This window comes from Siniperca chuatsi, linkage group LG3, assembly GCF_020085105.1.
Source record: "Siniperca chuatsi isolate FFG_IHB_CAS linkage group LG3, ASM2008510v1, whole genome shotgun sequence".
Classification (NCBI taxonomy): Eukaryota; Metazoa; Chordata; class Actinopteri; order Centrarchiformes; family Sinipercidae; genus Siniperca; species Siniperca chuatsi.
In genome coordinates, this window is record NC_058044.1 from 12,046,404 (window position 1) to 12,069,066 (window position 22,663).

General features: G+C 40.8%; 2 protein-coding genes across 11 annotated transcripts in view; one reads left to right on the forward strand and one right to left on the reverse strand.

Annotated features, from left to right (window-relative positions):
- fam13a (family with sequence similarity 13 member A) overlaps positions 1 to 14,803 on the forward strand; it is a 64,690-nt gene extending 49,887 nt beyond the window's left edge. For 3 of the 6 annotated variants that reach the window (XM_044190830.1, XM_044190831.1, XM_044190834.1), the window contains 12 exons: positions 2,456 to 2,615; positions 5,048 to 5,113; positions 7,335 to 7,551; positions 7,636 to 7,777; positions 8,075 to 8,156; positions 8,268 to 8,473; positions 8,777 to 8,860; positions 9,541 to 9,636; positions 10,935 to 11,018; positions 12,543 to 12,739; positions 13,238 to 13,339; positions 13,455 to 14,803. In XM_044190830.1, coding sequence (XP_044046765.1) covers positions 2,456 to 2,615; positions 5,048 to 5,113; positions 7,335 to 7,551; positions 7,636 to 7,777; positions 8,075 to 8,156; positions 8,268 to 8,473; positions 8,777 to 8,860; positions 9,541 to 9,636; positions 10,935 to 11,018; positions 12,543 to 12,739; positions 13,238 to 13,339; positions 13,455 to 13,578 — 1,560 coding nt within the window. In that variant the 3' untranslated portion in view covers positions 13,579 to 14,803. The remainder of the gene's footprint in view (positions 1 to 2,455; positions 2,616 to 5,047; positions 5,114 to 7,334; positions 7,552 to 7,635; positions 7,778 to 8,074; positions 8,157 to 8,267; positions 8,474 to 8,776; positions 8,861 to 9,540; positions 9,637 to 10,934; positions 11,019 to 12,542; positions 12,740 to 13,237; positions 13,340 to 13,454) is intronic. The other 3 variants (XM_044190833.1, XM_044190832.1, XM_044190835.1) reach the window with 3 other exon arrangements.
- Positions 14,804 to 16,489: 1,686 nt separating this feature from the next.
- The window catches only part of herc3 (HECT and RLD domain containing E3 ubiquitin protein ligase 3), a 33,837-nt gene continuing 27,663 nt past the window's right edge, over positions 16,490 to 22,663 (reverse strand). For 3 of the 5 annotated variants that reach the window (XM_044190838.1, XM_044190837.1, XM_044190841.1), the window contains 3 exons: positions 21,222 to 21,324; positions 21,014 to 21,139; positions 16,490 to 19,083 (listed from right to left, as the gene is read on the reverse strand). In XM_044190838.1, the coding sequence (XP_044046773.1) occupies positions 18,875 to 19,083; positions 21,014 to 21,139; positions 21,222 to 21,324 (438 nt within the window). In that variant the 3' untranslated portion in view covers positions 16,490 to 18,874. Of the gene's footprint in view, positions 19,084 to 19,125; positions 19,916 to 21,013; positions 21,140 to 21,221; positions 21,325 to 22,663 lie in introns of those variants that run through there. The other 2 variants (XM_044190840.1, XM_044190839.1) reach the window with 2 other exon arrangements.

A 22,663-nucleotide genomic window follows, 5' to 3' on the forward strand; every position in this document is an offset into this window, starting at 1 on the left:
CTAACTGTGCTACCTCGGCTTCACATCGTCAGATCCCTAATTTCACATGTTTGATAAGAGTCCCGGTCTGGGGACATCTACATGCCAATTAGGAGTTATAGTCATTGCGCCACCTACTGGCAACAAGAAGTAACCCTTGTGTGACAATCATGATTTGATTTACATGAAATTTTATTGGTGTGGTCTTCACTTTATATACTGGAACATATAAACCTATGTAAAGATTCCTTAGGCTGTTAAGCTTCATATATGCCTGTTAAAACCCTGTTTTGCCAGTTCTCTGCTGTTTGCACTACGTTGCATAGTGTAATCTGCATATTTGTTATTTAAGTAGCTTGCATTTGTATATGAGCACTGTATACATTTCTTGTGTTATTTGCATGTTTATTCTTGTGTATTATGTTTGTTTATACAAAACCACTGATTTACCAAATGTGCATGTTTCATCATGAAACAGGAAGTAGTTGTGACTTGAGCATATATTGTCTAATCCACCCCAAATTTCACATGTTTGATAAGAGTTCCGGCCTGAGGACATCTACATGCAAATATGGAGTTATAGGCTTTGTGCCACCTCCTGGCAACAGGAAGTAAGCCTTGTGTGACAATCATCATTTGATTTACATGACATTTTCATGTAGTGGTATACGTTAGACTTTACTGGAACGTAACGTATAATTAGTGGGTGTTCTCCATGGTGTTCTCTTGCGCCATATAGTGGAAACAGTAAGTGGCATTCAACTCCTTTATGCAGCGCCCAAAACACATGAAAATTCAGAGCCCCGTTGGCCGACCTCCGGCAACACGACCTGCGGCTCACCTCGACACGCAGGAGGTACGAGGGCTGGTTCATCGCTGCTTGCAGCTTTAAATACTTTTGTTTCTCCTCAAGGAAAGCAAAGCATGATCCTACTTAACTGACCAGTAGCCACTGAGTGTTTGCTGGTGTACACTATTAGTTCTTGAATGACAACAACCACAGAGACAGATTTCTAAAAAAAAAAAAAAAAAAACAGTCTAAAAATCATATTCAGAGAACATTTATTAATATTCACATCCATATGTCATATTGTTTGCTCACACAGACACACTAGACCTTTGTTAGTTCCTGATTTGTTCCTTATTTGTGCTCTCATAATTACTCTGAATTTTGTGTACTTCAGTTTGAAGTATTACTTCTGTGTTTGTTTCTTTGACTGGTGATTTGTTTGTGTGCACATTGGGTCTAGAAGCTGATACAACTGAGCATGTCATTGCTCTGAATGTTATTTAGAGGATCTGTGATAAGGGGACCTTGAATGTTGATTGAGTGAGCTGATAAAGTATGTACTTAAACAGTGACGGTAAGTGCTACTTAGGGGAAATTTCTGCTATTAGTCGCTCACAGCCTGCACGTTCTCCGGGCACTAATACCACTTTGTATCCTACGTGATTCATATCACATCAAAGTTATTGTGCGTGTAACAGCTGAACACCTTAGACTAATTATGCTGTTGTACCGTAATCTCTCATGAACCAGGCAACAACGACAACAACTTAGTGTCATTAACAAAAAAAAAAAACAAGGGCTGTTGTAACCATATTCAAGTGCACCCCTTCCTGTAAGTCGTCTGTGGCATTTATGAGATCTAGTAGCCGTTTGCCTTGATCTGTTTTCCCTAAAAATAGCTTGGTCCCACGCCCGGAGGAAATGGGACCCCATGGGCTTAGTGCTAAGTGAGCAATGGACACGTTCTAAATACATGACCAGCTGAGTATGTTGTCTCCCCAAATTATTTACATGATACTAGAATTTGATTACACAGCTTTGATCGTGGATAAGCAAAGTGGAGTTTGAGAAAGTTTGAGACAGAAGGAGAGAGACGAGAAGCTGATGAATGATGGCTAAACAATGGGAGGAAATAGAAGAAATAATGAGGTGCTGGAGGAGAATGCTTGCATGTAATATCTCGTCGTTTGTCTACAGAGAGAGACAGATAGGGAGAGAAAAAAAAAACATCCAGTCAGCCTACGTGTGCTGGCTCACAATCTGCTTGCTTTTTCTTTCCCTCCCTTTCTCTCTCTAACAACCCATCCACCCCTCCCTTCTGTTCTTGCTGCTGTGAAACAAACAAGTCCAGAGCCGAGTTAGGGTGGGGAATATATGCATGTCAGGCAGGAGAAAAAGCAAGGAGGACTTCTGTAGAGAGAAAACAAGATAGGGAGAGGGGGAGGGGTGAGGGATTCCAGTGGGTGAAAGATGAGGCGGAGCCAGTTCCCTCCTGCTCTCTCAGACACAGCCAAAGACAAATGGGCGGATGTTTTGGGCTCTGAGGCAGCCAATCGCGAGCAGGGAACAGCCCTCTCTGTTAGGGCAGGGCCAGTCTGAGGGAGTGTGTGGCTCAACTTAAAGAGTGTGTTCACAGGCTGGTCATCGTCGTTGAGCGCTCTTTTCTTTTCGCTCATGGTTGTGCAGACATTAAGGATGAAGATCCAGGAGTCGCCCGTCACTTGTGACACGGGGAGGGTCGGCGGCGGAGATGTGCGAGGCTCGGACCCGGACTGTGAGAGGACGAGCCATGAGGACGTGCCCCGGCTGGACCTGACAGCACTGACTGAAGACAACAACTGGGGAGGTGAGGCTATAGGCCATCCTACTGTTGTTTTCATGCTTAGATTTTTCTCTTACATGCAATACCTAATTTCTAAATAGGTCTAATACTATCTGGAATATATATCTTTTCATACAAACACACACACCCAGACAACCCACTTGCTGCCCTCCACCCAGCTCTGCACATGGGTGTCTGGGTAGCAGCTGCACACCTTCTGCTGCCTCTTCTCTTCCTCCTCCTCCTCCACCTCCTATCGATGCAGCTCCTTCTGCCTCTCCTCCTGGATTTAATTGAAAAAGATCCTCTTAAGTTCTCTAGCCACCTATATCTGGAGGAGAAACACTCACTGGAGACGTGCTTGTTTGCTTGGCTGGCAAGATAAGGCAGCACTGTAAACAGTTTGTTGTTTTGTTGCTGGTGAATTAGACCACATAAGGATCTTGAATCTTGTATTAATCTCTCAGTAGAAAATATGAAGGTGTAGCTAAGTTTAGAGCTCCTCCTGTGGTTGAAGAGCAAACAGTGGGTTTTACCAGGATGTATCAGGTACTTGGCAATCGCTAGCACTGAATTAGTTCCAGACTCAGCTGCTGCTGTAATTCAGTCAAAAATCAATCATTAAGGGGGAGGTTGAATGGTGATAACAGTGTACCAGTCAACTGGCTGTAGAAACTTGGCTTGCATTCAAAGAGTTTATCGATCCTGAGACGTGTGCTCCATTTTAAAAAGTCTCCTTTGCTCTGTCACTCCAGGAATAGTGATGGTGATGTCTGTGCATGTGCAATCAATGGCATCTTTCCCTTTATTAATCAAATTTAAATGAAATATGTCTGGTTAATTTATTGATGCTGGCCTATCAAGTGTAATTTCTAATGCATAAAAAGTCACGAGCATTGCATTGTTCACATGTCCCTCCCTCCCCCTTTTTGTTGTCAGACCTCTTCTGAGTTTGTTATTAATGTGTTTATGCAGTGTTGCCGTTAGTGCAGAAAGGAAATCATGCACAATCACCATGCACTGAGACTGTGATTGTTTTGTTAGGACGTTGCGAAACAGTGGAGGTGGGTGAAGGTTTCTGTGTTGAGCAGTGAAAGCCAAGCATATTGCTGAACTGTACACTGGAATCATCGCCAACAGGTGCATTCCTACAGTTAAAGGGCATTTTGAAGCATGTTGCATGACGCCTTTCTGCTGCAAACGTTGGTCTTAACTCCTGCCACCACCACTACTGTTTCCTGTTTGATGTGGCAGTCAGAGAGCAAAATTGTTCCGTGCAATAAATCTCTGAACTTCTACAGCCTCATGTTTGGAACATTAGCAGACGATTGCATGTTTTGTGGAGCTCTCTAGTGGCCAAATGTGATACATGATAAACCAGGTTGTGAGAGGTTGTTGTTGTTGTTGCTGTGCAGCATTTGCTGTATTAGAGAAGACATGTTGAGTACTTAAATATTGTGCCTGAGCCAACAAACTGTTGATTTAGCCTGCAGAAAGGTGTGGTGTTGTTTTGGCTCTCTCAGTCCATACATAGTGTCTCTGATTGTGTGCGCCTGTATTTAAAATGTAATTTGCTTGAGAGAGGATGTAGCAGAGGGTTGCTTTCTACAGTTTATTCAGGAAATGTACAATCCAGGTGGCTGTTTTACACTGACATTATGGAGACATTTTGTATTAGATCACTTGCCTGTTGTGTTTTTTGGCTTTTCGCCTCTTCTTAAACCTCCTTCGTGTACATTCTGTCCTGAATACATAACTGAGTTCATGGCAGCGAGGACGCCACAGGGAGCCTGCATCATAGGCTGTGACAAGACGCTCAGACATACAATATCTCCTTTAGGTGCATGAGATGGCGAACAGATCAGGTCCTTTGAAGCATGAGAGCAAGCAGGGCTTGCCATAGCACGAACTGCAAATGTATAAATGTATTGTGCAAAGTTGAACCGGCATGTTTATTCTTCACAAAGGAGAGCCAAAGGGTGATTTATGTATCTGCAAAATGAGCCAAGCTGAATAAGCAGTTAATAAAGCTGTATAATGGTTGTAAGTACAGTCAGGGGATGTGTGCATACTGTACAGAAGGTGTAATACTGTACAAATGGGCTTGCGGCTGGATGAGGGCATTAGGCAGTGGTTTGAGACCTTTGTTCCAGTACACTTTGTGCCAGCGCCTGTCATGGTGACCTGATATTTGCTGCTGCTCTGTCCTTGCCTGTCTGCCAGCGATGGTGGAAAAACATTAACGGACATTTCGACATGTAGAGACAAGACTCTGAAGCTCATATGTCTCATGAGTTAATTAAGGTTTAGGGAGATGCTTGTTATTTTGATTTCCCATATTTATTGCAACACGAAGGATGCATGCTGGTTCTTTCTTACTTCTGTTTCTTTGTTTTCATTCCTTCATCTTGTCCCTTCCTTCTCTTCTCCCCTCTTTTCTTCTTTTGTTCCTCTAGATTCCCCGTTCTTTAACACCCCTTTCCTTGATTTCAAAAGCATTTTTCATCCAAGTTGTTGCGATGGTAAGTGTAATTATACATCACTGTCAGTGCTAACTTGCTTTGCTGCAAATAACATGTCAGAAAGAAAAGGCTGTCTGACTGACCTTTTCCACTGCATGGCAACATGCTTGAATTATCTGGAACATTGTGGCTGAGCATCTCACACACACACACACACACACACACACACACACAACAACCTTTAGTGAAATGGCAAACTGGCATGTTTTTTGTTTCATTAGTCTAGTTAATCCTGAACCATCAGCTAGCAGTTGATTTAAAGGATTAATTTCAAATGCCATGGGGCCTTACTGGCTACACCGCACTGCTGCACTCTGAGCTAGATAATAGACCTCAAAGGAAGACATTCAGCATGATTGAGAGTTTCACCTGCCGCTGTGAGGGACCTCTAACATGCCAGAGAGTTGCTACTTGATAAACTGCACGTACCTAGAAGTACAGGCGTTCCCCTGGGACCAGAGCTGGAATTTGAGCTAAGTTGCTTCTCGTATGCCCCAACTCACCCCAGCTAAGAAAAATATGCATGTGCAGTTTTAGACCGGGCGTGCATATTTTCACGAGTGCTTTCTGACACCTTGAATGTTTACACTGACGGTTGGTTTCCTTCAGAGCTTGTTTTCACTCCCTCCATCTCTTCTCCCTGTGTAACAATTCCTCCTCCTGACACCTGATGTTACGGGTCTCTCCGTTTCCATGAAATCTACGTTATTATTCCTGCTGAGTTTCATGTAGTTTCTATAGAGTTTCCCCTTCTTATTTTAACAGTGAACTCTCAAACAACCTGATATTTCTATGTCTAGTCTTCCTCTCATGCACATGTGCTTGGACAGACACACCGAACGGGTTTACATCTCAGCATGTAGAGTGGAAACTACAAAAAAACTCATCAGTGTACCTCTGAACAGGGGTCACGTCCTGACATTATCCCAGAGAGCAGGGCATTATTAATAGCCCGGGGATTGTCAGGGGTATCTGCGTGGCTATTTTCCCCAGACGTAATTATTGCCAGAGTGGAGACTGACTGTAACTAGGGGATGAACAGAGAGAGGGGGGCGTGTCTTACCCACAGATTCAGAACAACATCTGTGACTGTCGAGCCCCAGAGGACTTTTTTTTCCCCTCAATGGTTTTAGAGAAAGCAGCTTCATAATGTCCATTGACTTTCACAACACCAGAGAGGATCCAAAAAGATGTCAGCAGGGCGAGAAATGATCTTATAGTGTTTTGGAAGAGAATAGGTGCAGATCTTTGGATAATTAACAACATATTGTTGGACTTTGCCAGAACATTTTGGCACATCTTGTATGTTACTTGCTCTTAAGACTTTAGGAAAAAACAGATTATAGTAGGAAAGAAAACACTGGGTTCATTATGGATTCGGTTCCAAGTTGGTAAAATACCCTCGTTTGTTGTATGTTTTATTAGCAAAGAGCAATCTAGATTAGAGCTGCAACAATTAATCGATTCGTCGAGTGGCAGAAAATGTATCTATTTTTATTAACATTTCCTGGTTCCAGCTTCTCAGCTGTGAGGATGTTGCAGCTTTTATTTCTCTTCTGGGATTAAAAGAATGAATAACTTGGTCAGATAAAACAAGCAATTAGAAGATGTCACCTTGGGGCTATAAGAAACTGTCATGGGTATTTTTCACTATTTTTTTTACATTTTATAGAGCAAATGATTCATTAATTAATCGAGAAAATAATCTGCAGATTCATCAATAATGGAAAAAATCATTAGTTGCATCCCAAATCTAAATAACAATCATTACCCATTTAATTAACCAGTCATTTAAAATCAGCAAAAAAATAATCTACATTTAGCAACATTTTAGTTGTAGCTCAAACTTTTTAATTTTAGTTCTTAAAGTTATTTGTAACTGGTTAAAAATAAACTCAAATAGATTTGATAAGGATATGAAAGGATTCTGATTCAATAAGCAGATTTGATCCTGGATTTAGTTCATAAAATACTATTAAACTCCAACTCTAGAGGAGATCATGTTGTATCCTGTCATTCTGGATAAAGCTACAGAGCTCTTGGGGATGATATTGTGAATCTGCTGTTACTGTACTCAGGCGAGCTATCTGGTGGCCAGCATGCACCACATTTCTTAACAAGATTCCCTGAACAACCTGTCCTTTGTTTGCACATCTTCTCTTTGACAGCAGAACAAGCAAAGTGTCACATTTCAACATGTGTTTGTTTGTGTTTTACTCAGAACCAGTCCCGGCGTACTCACCAATGCAGAGGGAGAGCATGGACCGCGAGGAAGCTCGACTGTCCCCTCACGCCGGGGGACGCCTGATCCGCCAGCTTTTGGAAGAAGACAGCGACCCGATGCTGTCCCCTCGCTTCTATGCCTACGGACAGTGCCAGCAGTACCTGGACGACACTGAAGTGCCTCCCTCACCACCAAACGCACACTCATTTGTCAGGTAAAACACTTGACCAGGTTTTTACATGTAGAGGCAGTAGGAAGGAGCTGTCAGTGATGTTAACAATATTATGTATCTCTCCAGTCGTAGACGGAGTTCGTCTCTTGGCTCCTGTGACGATGAGAAGGAGGAGTTGACATCCGCCCAGCTCACAAAGAGGATCCATGTGCTGAAGAAGAAGATCCACAGGTTCGAGGAGAGGTTTGAAGAGGAGCGGAAATACAGGGTAAGAGTTACAGCAGTAACAACCTGTTCATTTATCACATTAAAAACACAAAATCTGACTCAACAGACATTTTTCAACCATAAACGAGGTTATTGTATGTCTGAGAAAAACTCAGAGGCTCATTAAAACTGATTATAAATAGAGACTAGAGGTCTGCGACTGTTTTTTGTAGGACCATTGGTCTTTTTTAAGCCTTATAAAAAGGCTCTACATGTTGGATCACAGGTGCTGCTGTTTCATTTAGAAATGAGAATCTGTTCTCATCTGTTGTATTGCTGTTTTGTTTTTTTCATCCAGCCCTCCCACGGTGATAAAGCTGCAAACCCAGAGGTTCTGAGATGGGTAAATGAACTGTCCAAGCTTCGTAAAGAGTTAAAAGGTGAGACATAGAAATTAATAGCACTCCTAAACACAACTGAAACTAAAATCAACAAAGCTCATATATATATTATTATTATTATTATTTTCCGTTTCTCCTCTTCCTCATCAGAACACAAGCTGATGAAGTCTGAAGAGGACCTGCCGCCTCTGACCCGCCAGCGCAGCAACACGCTGCCCAAAAGCTTCGGCTCTCAGCTGGAGAAGAAACCCCAACAGGAGAAAGTGCCGAAGCCTCCGGTGGAAAGCACCCTGGAGACGATTTTGAAGAAGCTGCAGGAGAAGAGGGAGGAGGTGAACCGCCCCGAGGACATCAAGGTAAGACCGTGACCACGTTACGCACTCAGAAGAATGAATAAATAAAACACAGACAGACATATCCAGCAAATGGATGTTTCGTGTAAGATAAGCTGCATCAATTTTAAAGCAGGCAGCGAGGCTTGAATTTATTATGGTGCTTAGTGTGTGTGTGTGTGTGTGTGTGTGTGTGTGTGTGTGTGTGTGTGTGTGTGTGTTAAAACCAAGCATGAGGATTAACAGTGTTGCAACACAGAATGAACTCAGGTCATTTCTGAGTGTTTTCACTCACTTCCTGTCTCCCCCCAACACCCCTGCTAACAGGATATGACACGAGAGCAGATCGGAGCGGAGAAAGTCGCCCTGCAGAAAGCTCTCCTCTACTACGAGAGCATACATGGTCGACCGGTAAGTTGTCCTCCACCTCCACTCCTTCAAATAAACAAACACAGATACATACAGCCTCCACTAAAGGCCAACCCATACTGTATATCTGTTCTCCTGCCAGCCGTGTTGCGCAAACGGAGAAGATCTTTGTTTACCACTTGATTGTGACCCAGATTGCAAGTCAAGGGTGAATAATGTCTCAAGTCAGAGTGTGTGCATCTGGTTAGCTTTCACAGTGTGTGTCTGTTAGCTAAAAATAAAAAGGATGGATGTGTTTTTTTTAAAACTGACCTTTATTATGGAAATGTGGCAATTTATGCTATTAGAAAAACTGAAAATTTGTCATCACGGCATTTAAGTTTGCAGCATTTAACTGTAAAGGAACTGACACACACTTTGTTTGATGTCAAATCCAATTGCAATAATTGTGCCGTCTAGTCCCTGCTAGTATTGTCGTATATCAGGAAGTGCAGCTGACCTTTCTGTCACCTCCATCCCTCCTCACGCTGTGTGGCTCGTTGGTTTGTGGTTAGTGACCTTCACGCTCTGAAGAGTTGTTGTGGGCCAGTCTGAGTTAGCTGTCATTTTGTGTTATGTTAGCGCTGTAGCTAGTTGGTCTGCAGGGAGACAAGAGGAGGACAGAAAGAAACTAACACTGTGCTAACATGATGCATTTGTTTCCCTCCTTTTTGCTACTTCAGGTCACCAAGAGCGAGAGGCAGATCATGAAACCCCTGTACGACAGATATCGCCTGGTGAAGCAGATCCTGTGCAGAGCCTCCACCATTCCCGTCATTGTAAGTATCACATCTTAATCTCCCTCCTTCTTTTGTTTCCCTCCACAGCTGCCCAGTGGTCCGGCTGCTCTTTGACAAGCGAGCGGCAAAGATCACCACATTGTCAAAACGTCTGCAGACGCTTAATGTCAGCTCCTGTTGGCTTTAGTGCCTGCTGCGGGAACCGGTGGCAGCCGTGCACAGACGTGTTATCCACCTTTCAAGGCTCTAAGTCCTGAGGCTTTAGCAGCTCAGTGGTCCCCTGGTCGTAAAGGAGCTCATAGAGGGCAGATTGAGTTCACGGGAAGTGACATCATGAACAGCTGAGTGCAGGAGAGGTTCAGAAACTGTAGAAATGGCCGACTTTACTATGATATTAGGACTTGTTTGCTCTGAATTGAATCAGTATTATTAATGCTACTTTGTTGGATTAATAGTTGCATAAAATAATTCTGCCCATAGACTAGTTTTCCCTATTATTTGTGTACTCAGCTATTAAATAACCATTTTTATTATGCAAGATATGATCTGCATTATGGACCCACAGTATATATCTGTTATATAAAGCACTACCTCTACTCGCCATTATGCAAATTGGGACCACTGCTATAGACTATTCTAGTCACGGTGCAGCATTTTTATTATCCTGGAAATGTCAAGTCAAGTGATGCTGGAGTAGGCCGTGAATTAACCATTTCAAACATTAATTTCCAGCTTTTAACCCCATAACAAGCACCACTTGCCTCGTTTTCATATCCAAAATAAATATTGTTCTTTTGATTACAGTCAGGATCCTGGTCTCTTTTGATATTAACTCAGAATTTGTCCATTGAACTAAATTTACAGAGGCACAAACATGGTGTGTGTATATATATATATTTGCCTATTTTTTATTTGTTGGTTTATTTTTAATGTTTTATTTTACTGTTCTCCTGTTACAAAATAAGCAGCCATTGTGATGTTTGGATCTTAAAATGCTTTACACAGATCGAATCATGAGACTTCAAGTGGTTGCCATCCCAAATAAGTCAACTAACGCCAGTCTTGGCCCATATTCAGGGCGCTGTTTGTTAAGACTGATTAGAATCGAGTTAGGTCTTCAAAATTATAGTTATTTGGACCTGATGTGGAAAATAAGGCAGTGTTAAGAAGCAAGAGAAAAGAAGGAAAAAGTCTGCTCAGCTTCAGCTCTGATAAAAGTTTAGACGCAGAATTTGGTGAAAGCTGAAAGCAGTGTGGCGTTTTCTCGTGGCCTTGCAGTAAATACCAGAGTGAGCGTCTCAGCGTGGTTAACGCCTCCTTCTTAACCGTCACCACAGGGCTCTCCCTCCAGCAAGCGCAGAGGTCCCCTCCTTCAGCCTATTATCGAGGGCGAAACCGCACTCTTCTTCGATGATATCAAGGTGAAGAGCTGCTGCTGCTTGAATAATCACCACCAGCTCCCCTGCCCTGCCCCACCTCGCTCCAACCCCACCCCTCCCCCTTATTTGACTACCATTTACCCCTCTAATGAGCCTGATTGCTGCCTGTTGATTGGGTAGTTGCCTTTTTCCTGCCACCACCACCTGTAGAGACGTTGAATCAGTAGCTGCCTGGATCTGATGTTTGAATCGCTCTGTGACTTTTTTTTTTTTTTTTTTTTTTTATCCAGATGTGTGACCAGTACATGTCGTGTTTTAAAGGACAATTCTGGTTTATTATAACTTATTTTTTTTATAGCTTTGGCTATCATTTCTAACAGCTATAATATCATTGTACTTATTAAGTTAATTTCTGAGATATAGTAACACACTGGTTAGAAAGAAGTCGGACAGAATTTAAACAAACCTCCAGGTTAGTCAAACCTAATTGGAAGTGAAAACACATTTTTATTTAACTTTATTTAACATGCTTTTACTAAAATATTCATCCCCGTTTACTGTGCACTGAGGGTAAACATTAACCAAATAAAGTAGCTGAGAACACTCGCACCCCAGTGGGTACTTCTGCAGTGGGTATGTGGAAATATTGAAAAAATTTAAATTATGATTTAATGATATGATATATTCACATATTTGTGTTCAATAGGAAAATAAACATCCAAATAGGTGGTGATTTTCAGTCTATTTATTGTCACAATAGCCAGTAAGCTACCAGGGGACACCTGAGTCAGTTGTAACACCTGAACACCATGTGAAAGAAGGGTGCATAAAAACTAGCTAAATTAATAGCTAAAAGTAATGGATAAATGGTTGAAATGTCCATTTTGTGCCAGTCCAAGTGGTATTACAGTAGTACGAATGCAAACTTGACCAAACCTACAGAAACACTGACTATTCAATTGTATGACAAAAACATTGTAACAGTATCCACTTTTATATTACTAATACTGTTAAATAAGTTTAAAATGAGTTCTAATGATCAGATGCGGAACATGACTTCAGGGATGCATCAGAAATAAAAGTTTGGAAACTGCTAGTTGAGATATTCCAGATAAATGTGAGTGTGCCTGAGCTCAATAATTACTGTGACGAGTACAGTGTTATAATAAGAAAAAGAAATGATGGTCAAAGTTACAAAATAAGACCCAGGGTACAGTAAGCATCAGAACTAAATCTTTTTGCTGCTATTTAATGTAGAGTGTTTGTAGTTGGTTCAGAACTAAAGTTGGTTCTCAGTGGACTGTGTGTCTTCTGCTCGACTGCCTTCATTAACTCCATCTATACATACTAACGAGTGTTGACATGAATCACAAACGTGGACCATGGAAGTGCATTTTGCCGCAGTACCGTGATGATTTATAACAATCGATGACTAACACTGCACAATCCTCACGCACTGAGGTGTTTGAGCCTGGAAGCCGGCCGACTGCCGGGGTTTTATTGCCGCAGCATGATGTGGCCGTTTTCACCCCTCTGCCACCGTTTGACCTCTTTGTGCTCCTGCAGGAGGAAGAGGACGGCTCAGAGGACGACGGAGACTCAAAGACCCAGTTCACCATGACCATCCGGCCCGACCTCAGCGTGCTCGGCTTCCTGGACCACATGGACGAGGAAGCGGACGGTTTCATTTCACCTGTGGACGAACTCTCACCCACTAACAACATGACGGACATGAGGCTGTCCAACCTGCACTCCGCCACCACGTAAGTCACTGAAAAGAGAGAAGACGACCAAGACTGTTCTGACATCATAACAGTGGTGGAAAGGACATTTATTACACAAGTAGAATTTTGAGGTACTTGTACTTTGAGTATTTCCATTTTATGCTACTTTATACTATCCCAAAAATGATCACAGAGTTTTCTAGCAGAACTTTGTTTTTTCTTCTTTCCTACCACATTAATCTTCTCACGAGCCCTCAGATTTATCTTGTGACCCTTTGAGGGGGCCGACCCCTAGTTACCAAATTGTATATTAAGTAATTAAAACTGGCTCCACCTCGAGCAGCTGCAAGAGTAAAACTTACACATTGATGCATCACTATTATCAGTCTAATATTGTCTTAAATAATGATATATATCAGTCACAGCAAGTACTTTTACTTTTGATACTTTAAGTATATTTTTCTGAAAATACTTCTGTCCCTTTAAGTTCATATTCCAGTGTGAGATATTTAAATACTTCTACTGTTTCCCTTACAGGCAGGAACTTGTGGAGCAACTCCAAGAGGCCCGAGAGGAGAAGAAGAGACTCCGCAAGAACCTGAAAGAGTTTGAGGAACAGTTCTTTAGACAAAATGGAAGGTAAAAGAAAAGGTTACATAAGAGAGAGAACATAATGAACAAGACATTCACATAATGGGTTTTCCACTGCCGAACCTTCATCCGTTTCTTAATGTTTGTTGTCTTGTTCCCATAGAAATGTTCAGAAGGAGGACCGCTCCCCGCTGGCAGTGGAATACAACGAATACAAGCATGTTAAAGCCAAACTGCGGCTGCTGGAAGTCCTCATCAGCAAAAGAGACTCGACTAAGTTCATCTGACAGAAAAATAAAAGACTCTAAAAGGACTGATGCTTAAGTCTCCAGAAAAACAGCCAAACACATCTCACCCTGTCGGAGAAAAGATCTGATTTCCCCTCTCGTTGCCATCCGCCGCTCATGTTTCTGGCTCGGGAGGAAACGTTCTGTTAATCCGTTCTGTCGAGCGCGGCGGGGTTTTCCTCTGGAGCCCGCAGAGAGCCGCCGACCCACGACTGATTCAAAGCGACACAGAGTCACCTGTTTCCCCTTAGGAGTTCATTTCCAAGCAAACCTCACCTTCACAAGAGAACGTTTTTTTTCTCAAGACTAAGCAAAGACACGCACAAATAACCTGAATCACACTTTTATTGCTAATAATTTATTTCTATCCTTTTGAAACAGAAAACAGAAAAGTTATTTTTCTCACGCTTTCACTGTAGAAGTCTTAAAAAAAAAACCTTGTAAGTAAAATAATAGATATAAAATTATTGCTATTTTTAAAGAAGGATTTTGCGTTCAAGATTTATGTGTATTTTTGTAAGGGAGACGTTACTGTTTGTATAACTTCGATCAGCTTAACAGTATTCACTAAACGAAAAGCTTTCTCTATTTCGGCTCTGACCATCATATACTGTCTGAAATAATCTTACGTTGCTTCTCTAGAAGTTAAATCGAGCATTTGCTCACTAAAAGAAGTGGTTTCTAATTTTAATACAACCCAAAGACAGTGACTCAGAGTACAAACTGCAAACCAAAATATCTCATCGTATTCAATAAAACAGCTTATTTTTGTGATCACTGGTACTTTCTCAAGCATCTGACTGTATATTTTATACATTGATGTGCTTCTTTCCCCACTTACTTCATGTCAAATAAGCTATTTCTTGGAATCACTGGTATGTTTTTGCTCACACTGATAAACATTGACAAGGACGTTTGTGAGGCGACTCTAGAGGACAGAAATGGAGCTAAAAGCTACAGTTTTCCCGGCGGTCTGTCTCCTCCTTGTCCTCTCCAGAGCTCGGTTTTGTTCTTTTGTAAATATGGGTGACTGTGTATGTTTACATTTCTGTGAGCGAGTACATTCTTCCTTTCTTTCTCCAAAATGGATGATTATCAGTGTGAATTTCGTTTTTAATGAATGTAAACACTGGCAAGGCTTAATGAATTTTGAGTGTGTACATTTTAGTACATAAATTGTATTTGTATTTTGTATATAATATTAATGAAATCATATTTTTACTGATGTTTTTGGCCTGTGTGGAATTCCTTTGTGTGACTGAGTTGATATGGAAACATTTGAGGTGAAGAAACTATCTGCATCATCAGTGCGCCAACTGTTTTAGGGCTGCAAATAACAATTATTTCCATTATCGATTAATCTGCCAATTATTTTCTTGATTAACCAACCTATAGATTAGTCAGAAAACAGTGAAAAATGGCCATCACAGTTTCCTAGAGTCCAAGGTGACGTCTTCAAATGTCTTGTCCAACTAACCGTCCAAAACTCATAGATACAGTATTCAGTTTACAATGATGTAAAATAGAAAAAAGCAGGAAATCGTCACATTAAAGAGGCTGAAAATTATTTAAACAATTAATCAATTATAAAAAAAAATGTTGCAAATTAATTTTCTGTGGATCAATTAATCCACTAATCGTTTCAGCTCTGTACTGTTTACACATGGAGGTTTAGAAGCAGCAAAAAGGACAAAAGCCATGATGTGAAATTAAGTTGTGTTCAGGGAAAATCAGGTAAAAATAATGCCATCTATAAAAAGATATAAAACAAATAAATAATAATAGTAAAAAAGTAAAAGTAAATAAATATAACGAGCTACTAAGCTGTTACTTGCATACACAACATTTTACACAACTATTGGACTCTAGTTAAATTCTGCAGAAATATTTTCTACGTGTGTCGGGCAAAAGATGTAAACGTGAGCATGTTTGCCATTGCTGCTGTTGATGGTGCATAATATTGCAACAAGAGTTCACACTGCAGCAAAATAAAACTAAAGTCCTTGCAGAAAACACATGAAGCAATGATAATGTTACACAACTGTTCTGCAGTCTGCAAAAATGGCCAACATCCAACAATGTAGTCATGGAAAAAAAAAAGGTTAAACTTAAGCACATTTTCTTAACCACAAGTAATTTAAAAAGGTCCAGGAACATGTCTCAGTGATATGTGTGTGTGTGGACACACATGCACCTACATACATGTGTCATTTTGCAGTTGAGGGATCAGCTTCCAAGAAGAAAATAACTTAATACAGACTCCAGTATCAACCCTCAGTCCATTCTGCATGCAAAAACTTTAAAGTGTATGTATTTAATGTAACGCACACTTCAGTGTATTTATAGCAAGTGTTTAGATGTCAACTTAACCAGTTATGAAAACACAAGGTCTGCTCAGTAGCTGTTCTGCAGCTTTTAATCCTCTCACGTGGTCTTCCTCAGCAGATAGAGTAGCCAAGTTGAAAATGTAGATGTTCAAATTCTCATTATTTTTCTGAGCACTTTAAGGACGTCTCGTACATGTTGGTTTAAATAACAGGTCAAGAATGAACTTTCAATCTGAACTACTGACAACTGAGAAACTGCTAAAGAATATCATGTGATAATGATCGAAAGCTGGACCTTGAGTAGACCTTGTTTTTGTCAACTGCTGTTTCTCAACTTATATAGCGCTTTTGAGCTTTAGGTGCCTCTCATTCACCCGCACACACCCTGATAGCAGCCGCCATGCAAGGTGCTGGCCTGGCCATCAGGAATTAATATCTTGCTCAAGGACACTTCAACACTGAGCCGGGAATTGAACCGCCAACCTTGTGACTATTGGATGACTCGCTCTACATCCTGAGCCACAGCTGCAAAGTGTTGAACACACTTTTGTCCAATAATGCAGTCATGAAACATGCAGGAAATGTGCTTTTGCACTGTATTGTTTTATTTAAAAAGTTGGCTGGAGCAGAGAGCTTTGTATAGATTTCAGACAAATATGCAAAAATCACATTTTCTGTAGCACATTAAAAGGTGCAAAAAAGTCGAGGGCTGCACAAACCTTTGCATAGGACTAAACTCTGCAGGAGAAATCAGCTTTAATTAGACAAATATTGACAGAGTGTAGAACATGTGTGTGCATGCAGTATAGAGCTAATCAAGAGGATGAACTGTCCTAAGAGACATAGAAGAGTCCAGTGTGTAAGACCTTTAGAAGAATAACCCAGAGTTATCACTACATTACTGGGCTGTTTCAGGTTGTTATTGCTAAATGGATGTGTCAGTGTGACCTGCTAGTCAGGACACATCAAGTCATCTACTTGAAGTCTGAAGTTGACAGACGCCATGCAAGGTGTTGGCCTGGCCATCAGGAATTAATATCTTGCTCAAGGACACTTGAGCAAGTATAGACTCTTGAGCAATATATAGACCATTTCACACACTTTACGCCAATGCACGACCTAATTAAACATCATTGCGGATTAAGAGGTTTGATTGTAGGAATAAACACAGTATCAGGGCAAGTTTTGGAACAAGTGATTTTGTTGTATTAGAGTATTTAATAGGTCGCCTGCCCACACTGTTAACTGTGCACTTATTGGTTCGTCCTGCCACAAATGTCACAATTTAATTATCTGGAAACAAGCTAATTACAATTACTAATTTTAATAATTATATATTTAGTTTTAAAAAACATTTTGGGACATACGTTTATTCGCTTTCTGGTTGGGAGTTAGCTTAGCTCATTAAATAGACAGCTAGCAGCCGGTTAACTCTAATTTGTTTAATCCGTACAAAAACCAGTGTAAAAACGACAATTTGCCGTTTTACGCGGGGGTTTGTTAGCCGGCTATTTCCTGGCTCTGAGCAGTTGCCAGGCAACCAACGGAGACTCCAGCGAGTTAGAGGTGTTACGCTGTATTGTGACCCATCAGACTGTGACCTCTATCAAAATGATTGTTTGACCGTATCTAAATACTATGGTGGCAACGTGTTAGGTAACAACTATCAAAATAAGGCATAAATAAAGTATAATAAATTACTAATAAACGTTTGAGGCGGCAAAATAAGCCTAGCTGAAATTCCTTTCCTAATCATGTCACAGAATCTGATGGGTCACAGAATTCGGCGTAACACCGGTTCCAGCCAAGAAATAGTTGGACACGTAACGACCTGTAAAATGTCGAATTATCGTTTTTACGCTTTTTAAAATGGATTAAACAATCGATATACAACGTGTTAATTACTGAGCTTTAGTGGTGCCGGTAGTTGGGGTTTGTTACCATTGGACAGAGCCAAGCTAGCCGTTTCACCCCCCCCCCCCCCGTGCTAAGCTAAGATAACCGACAACCTGCTAGTTGCCACCTTACATTTAACGGATAAATATGAAAATGGTATCAATCTTCTCATCTAACTCTCCGCCAGAAAGCTAATAAGCGTAATACCCAAAATGTCAAACATTTTCAATGATAGTCAGGTTTTTTGCTTTCACTCAACAACATGCACACAGACAACCACCACTAAAAATCTACTTCAGCTCTTCGTGTAGGTTTTGCTGTAGAAGGCAACACTGTTGAATGCAGGTTCAAGACAAAGTCAGCTGCTCTGTGATCCACAGCTAAAAAGTAATGAGGGATTGCAAATAATATTCACCGCGTCTTATCCTGCACCCTCCTGCCCGTCGGATACTCTTCCATTGTCCTGCTTTAGTTTCAGGCAGAGAGGACATGCTGGTGTCCAGATTTAGGGACGAGCACTCCTCCCAATGTCAAGGGTAAAGATTATATTCAAAGTGCTATTTACATACATATATACACATTTTTATTTTGTCAAAAAATAACCACTCTATTCAATAAATTAAAAGTAACAAAAAGCAGATATATTGTCTCAAGGTAATAACATAATTCTTTAAAATTGAAAAATAGAATTTAAAAAAGACAAAAATAAAACTAGCAAACACCAGACCAGAGTTTCTCAACCTTCTCTGGACTTTAATTTTAGGTCCCAAAATTTTTTTTTTTTCAGGACTGTGATACATTTCAAATAAATAACCACACATCAGCCTTTAAAATATCTTCCAAATGGCCCTAAAAGGTTGAGAAACTTTGCCCGAAGCAATAAAAACAATAATACTCTGCATTTACCTAGATAGACCTTTCAGATTCAAGATGCTTAACAATCTTGTAAGAGCATATAAAGAGAGCGACCTTCCTGTGTCCCGAAGTCTCCCATTACACTCGTTTGACACTGAAATGGTGGTGTAGGCCTATTGCTGTTAAAGTGCATTAAAACTGCTGCAGATCTCCCCTCGTCAGACCAGGCTGAAGCCCTCGTACTGCTCCACAGCCTGAGTGAGGCGCCGGCGCAGGATCTCTTTGGTCTGGTAGCGGGGCATGTCCAGCAGGTTGTAGCAGGTGTGGGCCACGGGCAGGTAGTGCTCCTCCGCTGTGGTGGACTGGATGACGATACGCAGGCTCTCCATGCCGTGGATGGGGATACGGTCGCTGCCGGTCAGGAACACTGCATGCAGGAGACACAGAGGACGGAGGAGTTAGGAAATGTTCCTGCGCTCCACAAATTGTAAATGGCTGCCTATATATGGCACTTTTAGCCAAAGCACTTTACTTTTTCCCCTCTCATTCACACCGATGGCAGTGCGCTAACTGCTGTCTGACCACCAGGATTTGGGGTTCAGTGTCTTGCCCAAGGACACTTCCGACATGTGTCCACAGGAGGAGCTGGGGATCGAACCTCCGACCCCGTGATCAGTGGACGACGACGATTTTGATGCATTTAGTTATTAGTGACTTGTGACCAAGATACATATTGATCAGGACATTTTACAGTTGAACAATAGACTTGTCAGAACTCTCTAGTGGACAAACTATGTAATACTGACACTAAATTATACGTATATTTCTATATATTTCTGTTCATCCGATGGAGGTCTGAGGACCAAAACAATGTAAATGAAAGTGAGTACAAGTGATCAACAGCGTGCAGGATTTATTGGCTCTTTCACAGTCAGAGTTTACAGTGTGTCCATGAGCTAGCTTAGCATAAACACTGGAAACTGGAGGAAACAGCTAGCCTGGGCCTCTCCGAAAGTAACAAAATCTATCTACCAGCACCTCTAAAGCTCACTAATTTACACGTTATATCTTGTTTGTTTAATCTGCACAAAAACCAAAGTGTAACTTCCTGGAGCCTTGTCGTCTCTGTGAGGTTGCCAAGCAACCAGCGGAGACTCCTGGAAGTCACTGCTCCCGGCCGAACAATAGTCTGGCACATAACCCCTCCTAAAGCCACAACTTGCCGTTTTTACACAGGGTGGAGAAGAAAAGTCCAAATTCTGAAAACAAGACAAGCAAGCAATGTAAGATGTGCCCATGAATGGATCTGATGTCTTATCTAAAATATCCCGAAAATCCTCTGAGAGAGCCTTTTTAGGCCAAAAAAAAAAATAGGAATGACTTCAGTACAATAATGAACAGTAACTTCAGTTCAAAACCTATAGATACAACCTGAATTGTTGAATTCCTTCGAGAAAATTCTCTCATGTTTTAAGATAATTAAATCATCTATAAAACACATTGTGAGAAAGCTGAAAACAAGGACGTCATGGTTTTGGGTTTGTATTCTGTTATTTCCTGTTTTATTTTCAAATAGTCTCCGTCACTCAAGTGTCTTTTAGTTTTGCTTCCTGACTTTGATTGATTGTTTTCACCTGTGTCTTGATCAGTTTCACCTGTTTCTCGTTGTCTCCCTAACCTAAAGTCTATTTAAGTCTGTGTCCCTCCTTTGTTCAGCTGTCAGTTTGTCGTATTTCTGTCAAACACCCTGATTTCTTGTACCTGTGAGATCTGGATTCTTTGTTTCCCTTGTACCTTGCCTGTCTGTGGATTTTGCCTGCTCACCGTTGGACTTTTGCATAGTTTTGGACTGCTTACCTGCTGAGAGTTGCTTTTGCCTGCCAATTCAGTGTATGCCTTCTTTTGTTAATAAAATTATTGATCTGCACCAGCTCTACCTGCTAGTCTGCGCTTAAGTCCTGTTCTATTGAATATTCCTGCTTGACACAACATAACAAAGATGTTTTTCTTCACTGGACGGCGATGAGATCTGATCAACATCAAGATATTAAACTCTGAACACACATTACATTCATCACAATTAAGCCCTGAAGGAACAAGTGTACATACGGGTCTCAGATCAAGGCTTTGAAATAACTCACAACTATGCTATGCTGCCTAAAATAACAGACCTCGTTTAATATAAATGATCTTGTTCCTCCCCAGGATCTCTCTTCCTTCTGTGAGGCTGAAAATCAATGTGGGAAAGTTCCTCAATCTTTGGTCCTTTTCTCTCGCAGCTGTCCTACATTCTTTCTACTCGGACCAGACAAATTTACTGCATCTTGTTATGAATTATTCTTTTACGCACTTCTCACCTGGCGTGAATCCACAGTTGCAGCGATGCACAAGGCTCTTGAGATAATTGTCAACATGTTCAGGCTTTAGTTGAGGCAGAGTCTGTGCAGACACTATATTGCAGTATATTCTCATGCAGGAACAACCTGCACATTACAGTATTTATAAGATGTTTGAGGGTGAGAGCGTGAATATGCAGATCGAGCAACAAGGCAATTACATGCTTACATAAGAACTGCTTCTTCTTTTCCAGAGGGAATTCGTGGAAAACCTCCCAGAACAATCTGACTGTTGGATGAGTGGCTGTATATTCCCCTTTGTATACGGCATTCTGCAAAGAGAAAAGATGAAAAGCTTTTCCTCTCTGGCAGTAATTTACACAACATTAATCAGTAAAACAAAGTCCTCACAGACGTGCATGCGCCTTTGTATTTTCTCCACTTACTGCATAAAAAATGTAAACAAATTTCTCATTTTTGCTTTGATTTCTGTGAAATCTCACATAACAATCCCTCTTGGGTTTTCCCACTGATGTGATGTAATCTGCACAACAGGGGACCTCTGGACATGAGAGCTGATAGCAGCAGTAAAATATGTGAAACCAAGTGCCAAGACATCCCATCTTTGTTCAGACTGTCAGTATCATCCACAAACTGTTTTTAAACAGTTTATTTGGTTGGAAATGTTGTTTCAGGATGCCTTTTAACATCTGGCCACAGACAACAGATGAAAATTAACCTTTTAGTTTAATTCTGGCTCAGTTTTGTTCTGTTGATCAATGAGTACTGTCCCTGTCAAATAAACTAACAAAATAAACAAAGGGATATATTGTGATTAGTAATATCTATTCAGGTATTTTATTTATTCAGTTTAAATATATATTAAGAATTTTCACCTACTTTGTATCCTTGTTATATTTATTGCTGTAATTTTATCGATCTTACATGATCCTTCTGATATGTTTTGTAATTCTTGATTATTCTCTTCATATTTTTAGCCATGAAGTTTTGTACAGATATTTATGGTCCCCAGAGGATAAATACTTTGATGATGCTCTGACTTTTCATGCGCCACCAGCAGGTCAACATTTGACTATGTATAATACTTTGTTTCATGAGCAAATAGCTGCAAAAACTAATGACATTCCTATCAGTCTCATTTGTGCTAATTGTCAAATGTTCGTATGCTACCACGCTAAACTACAATGTTAGTTTATGGTACATGTTATACCTGGTGACGTTAGCATTTAATTCAAAGCACCACTACCAAAATACAACCTCACACAGCTTTCCTGGGTAAAAAAAGTTATGTCCTTAAAACAAAAACTCATGTAGTCTGCTGAACAATAAGAAATAAAACCTGCAGCTGCTGAACAAATCTTCCCAGTGAAATTCTGTGAAAGTCAGCATGATATCATGAGTCGTGTTACTGTTCACCACAGTGTTAGTGTAATGCACTGTGTTTATTTATACTGTGAGCACAGTGATTAACTTGCCAGATGTTGATGCAAAAGTCAAATTTCCAGCTCTGTACAATGAAACATGCTCATCATCACATCCACAGCTATCAATTAGCAAACACTTGCGTCACTGAGGATTTCCACTTATAGTCGTTCCAATCCAACAATGTGTTCACAAAATTGAAAAAAAAAAAACACAGCTAAGAGAGAC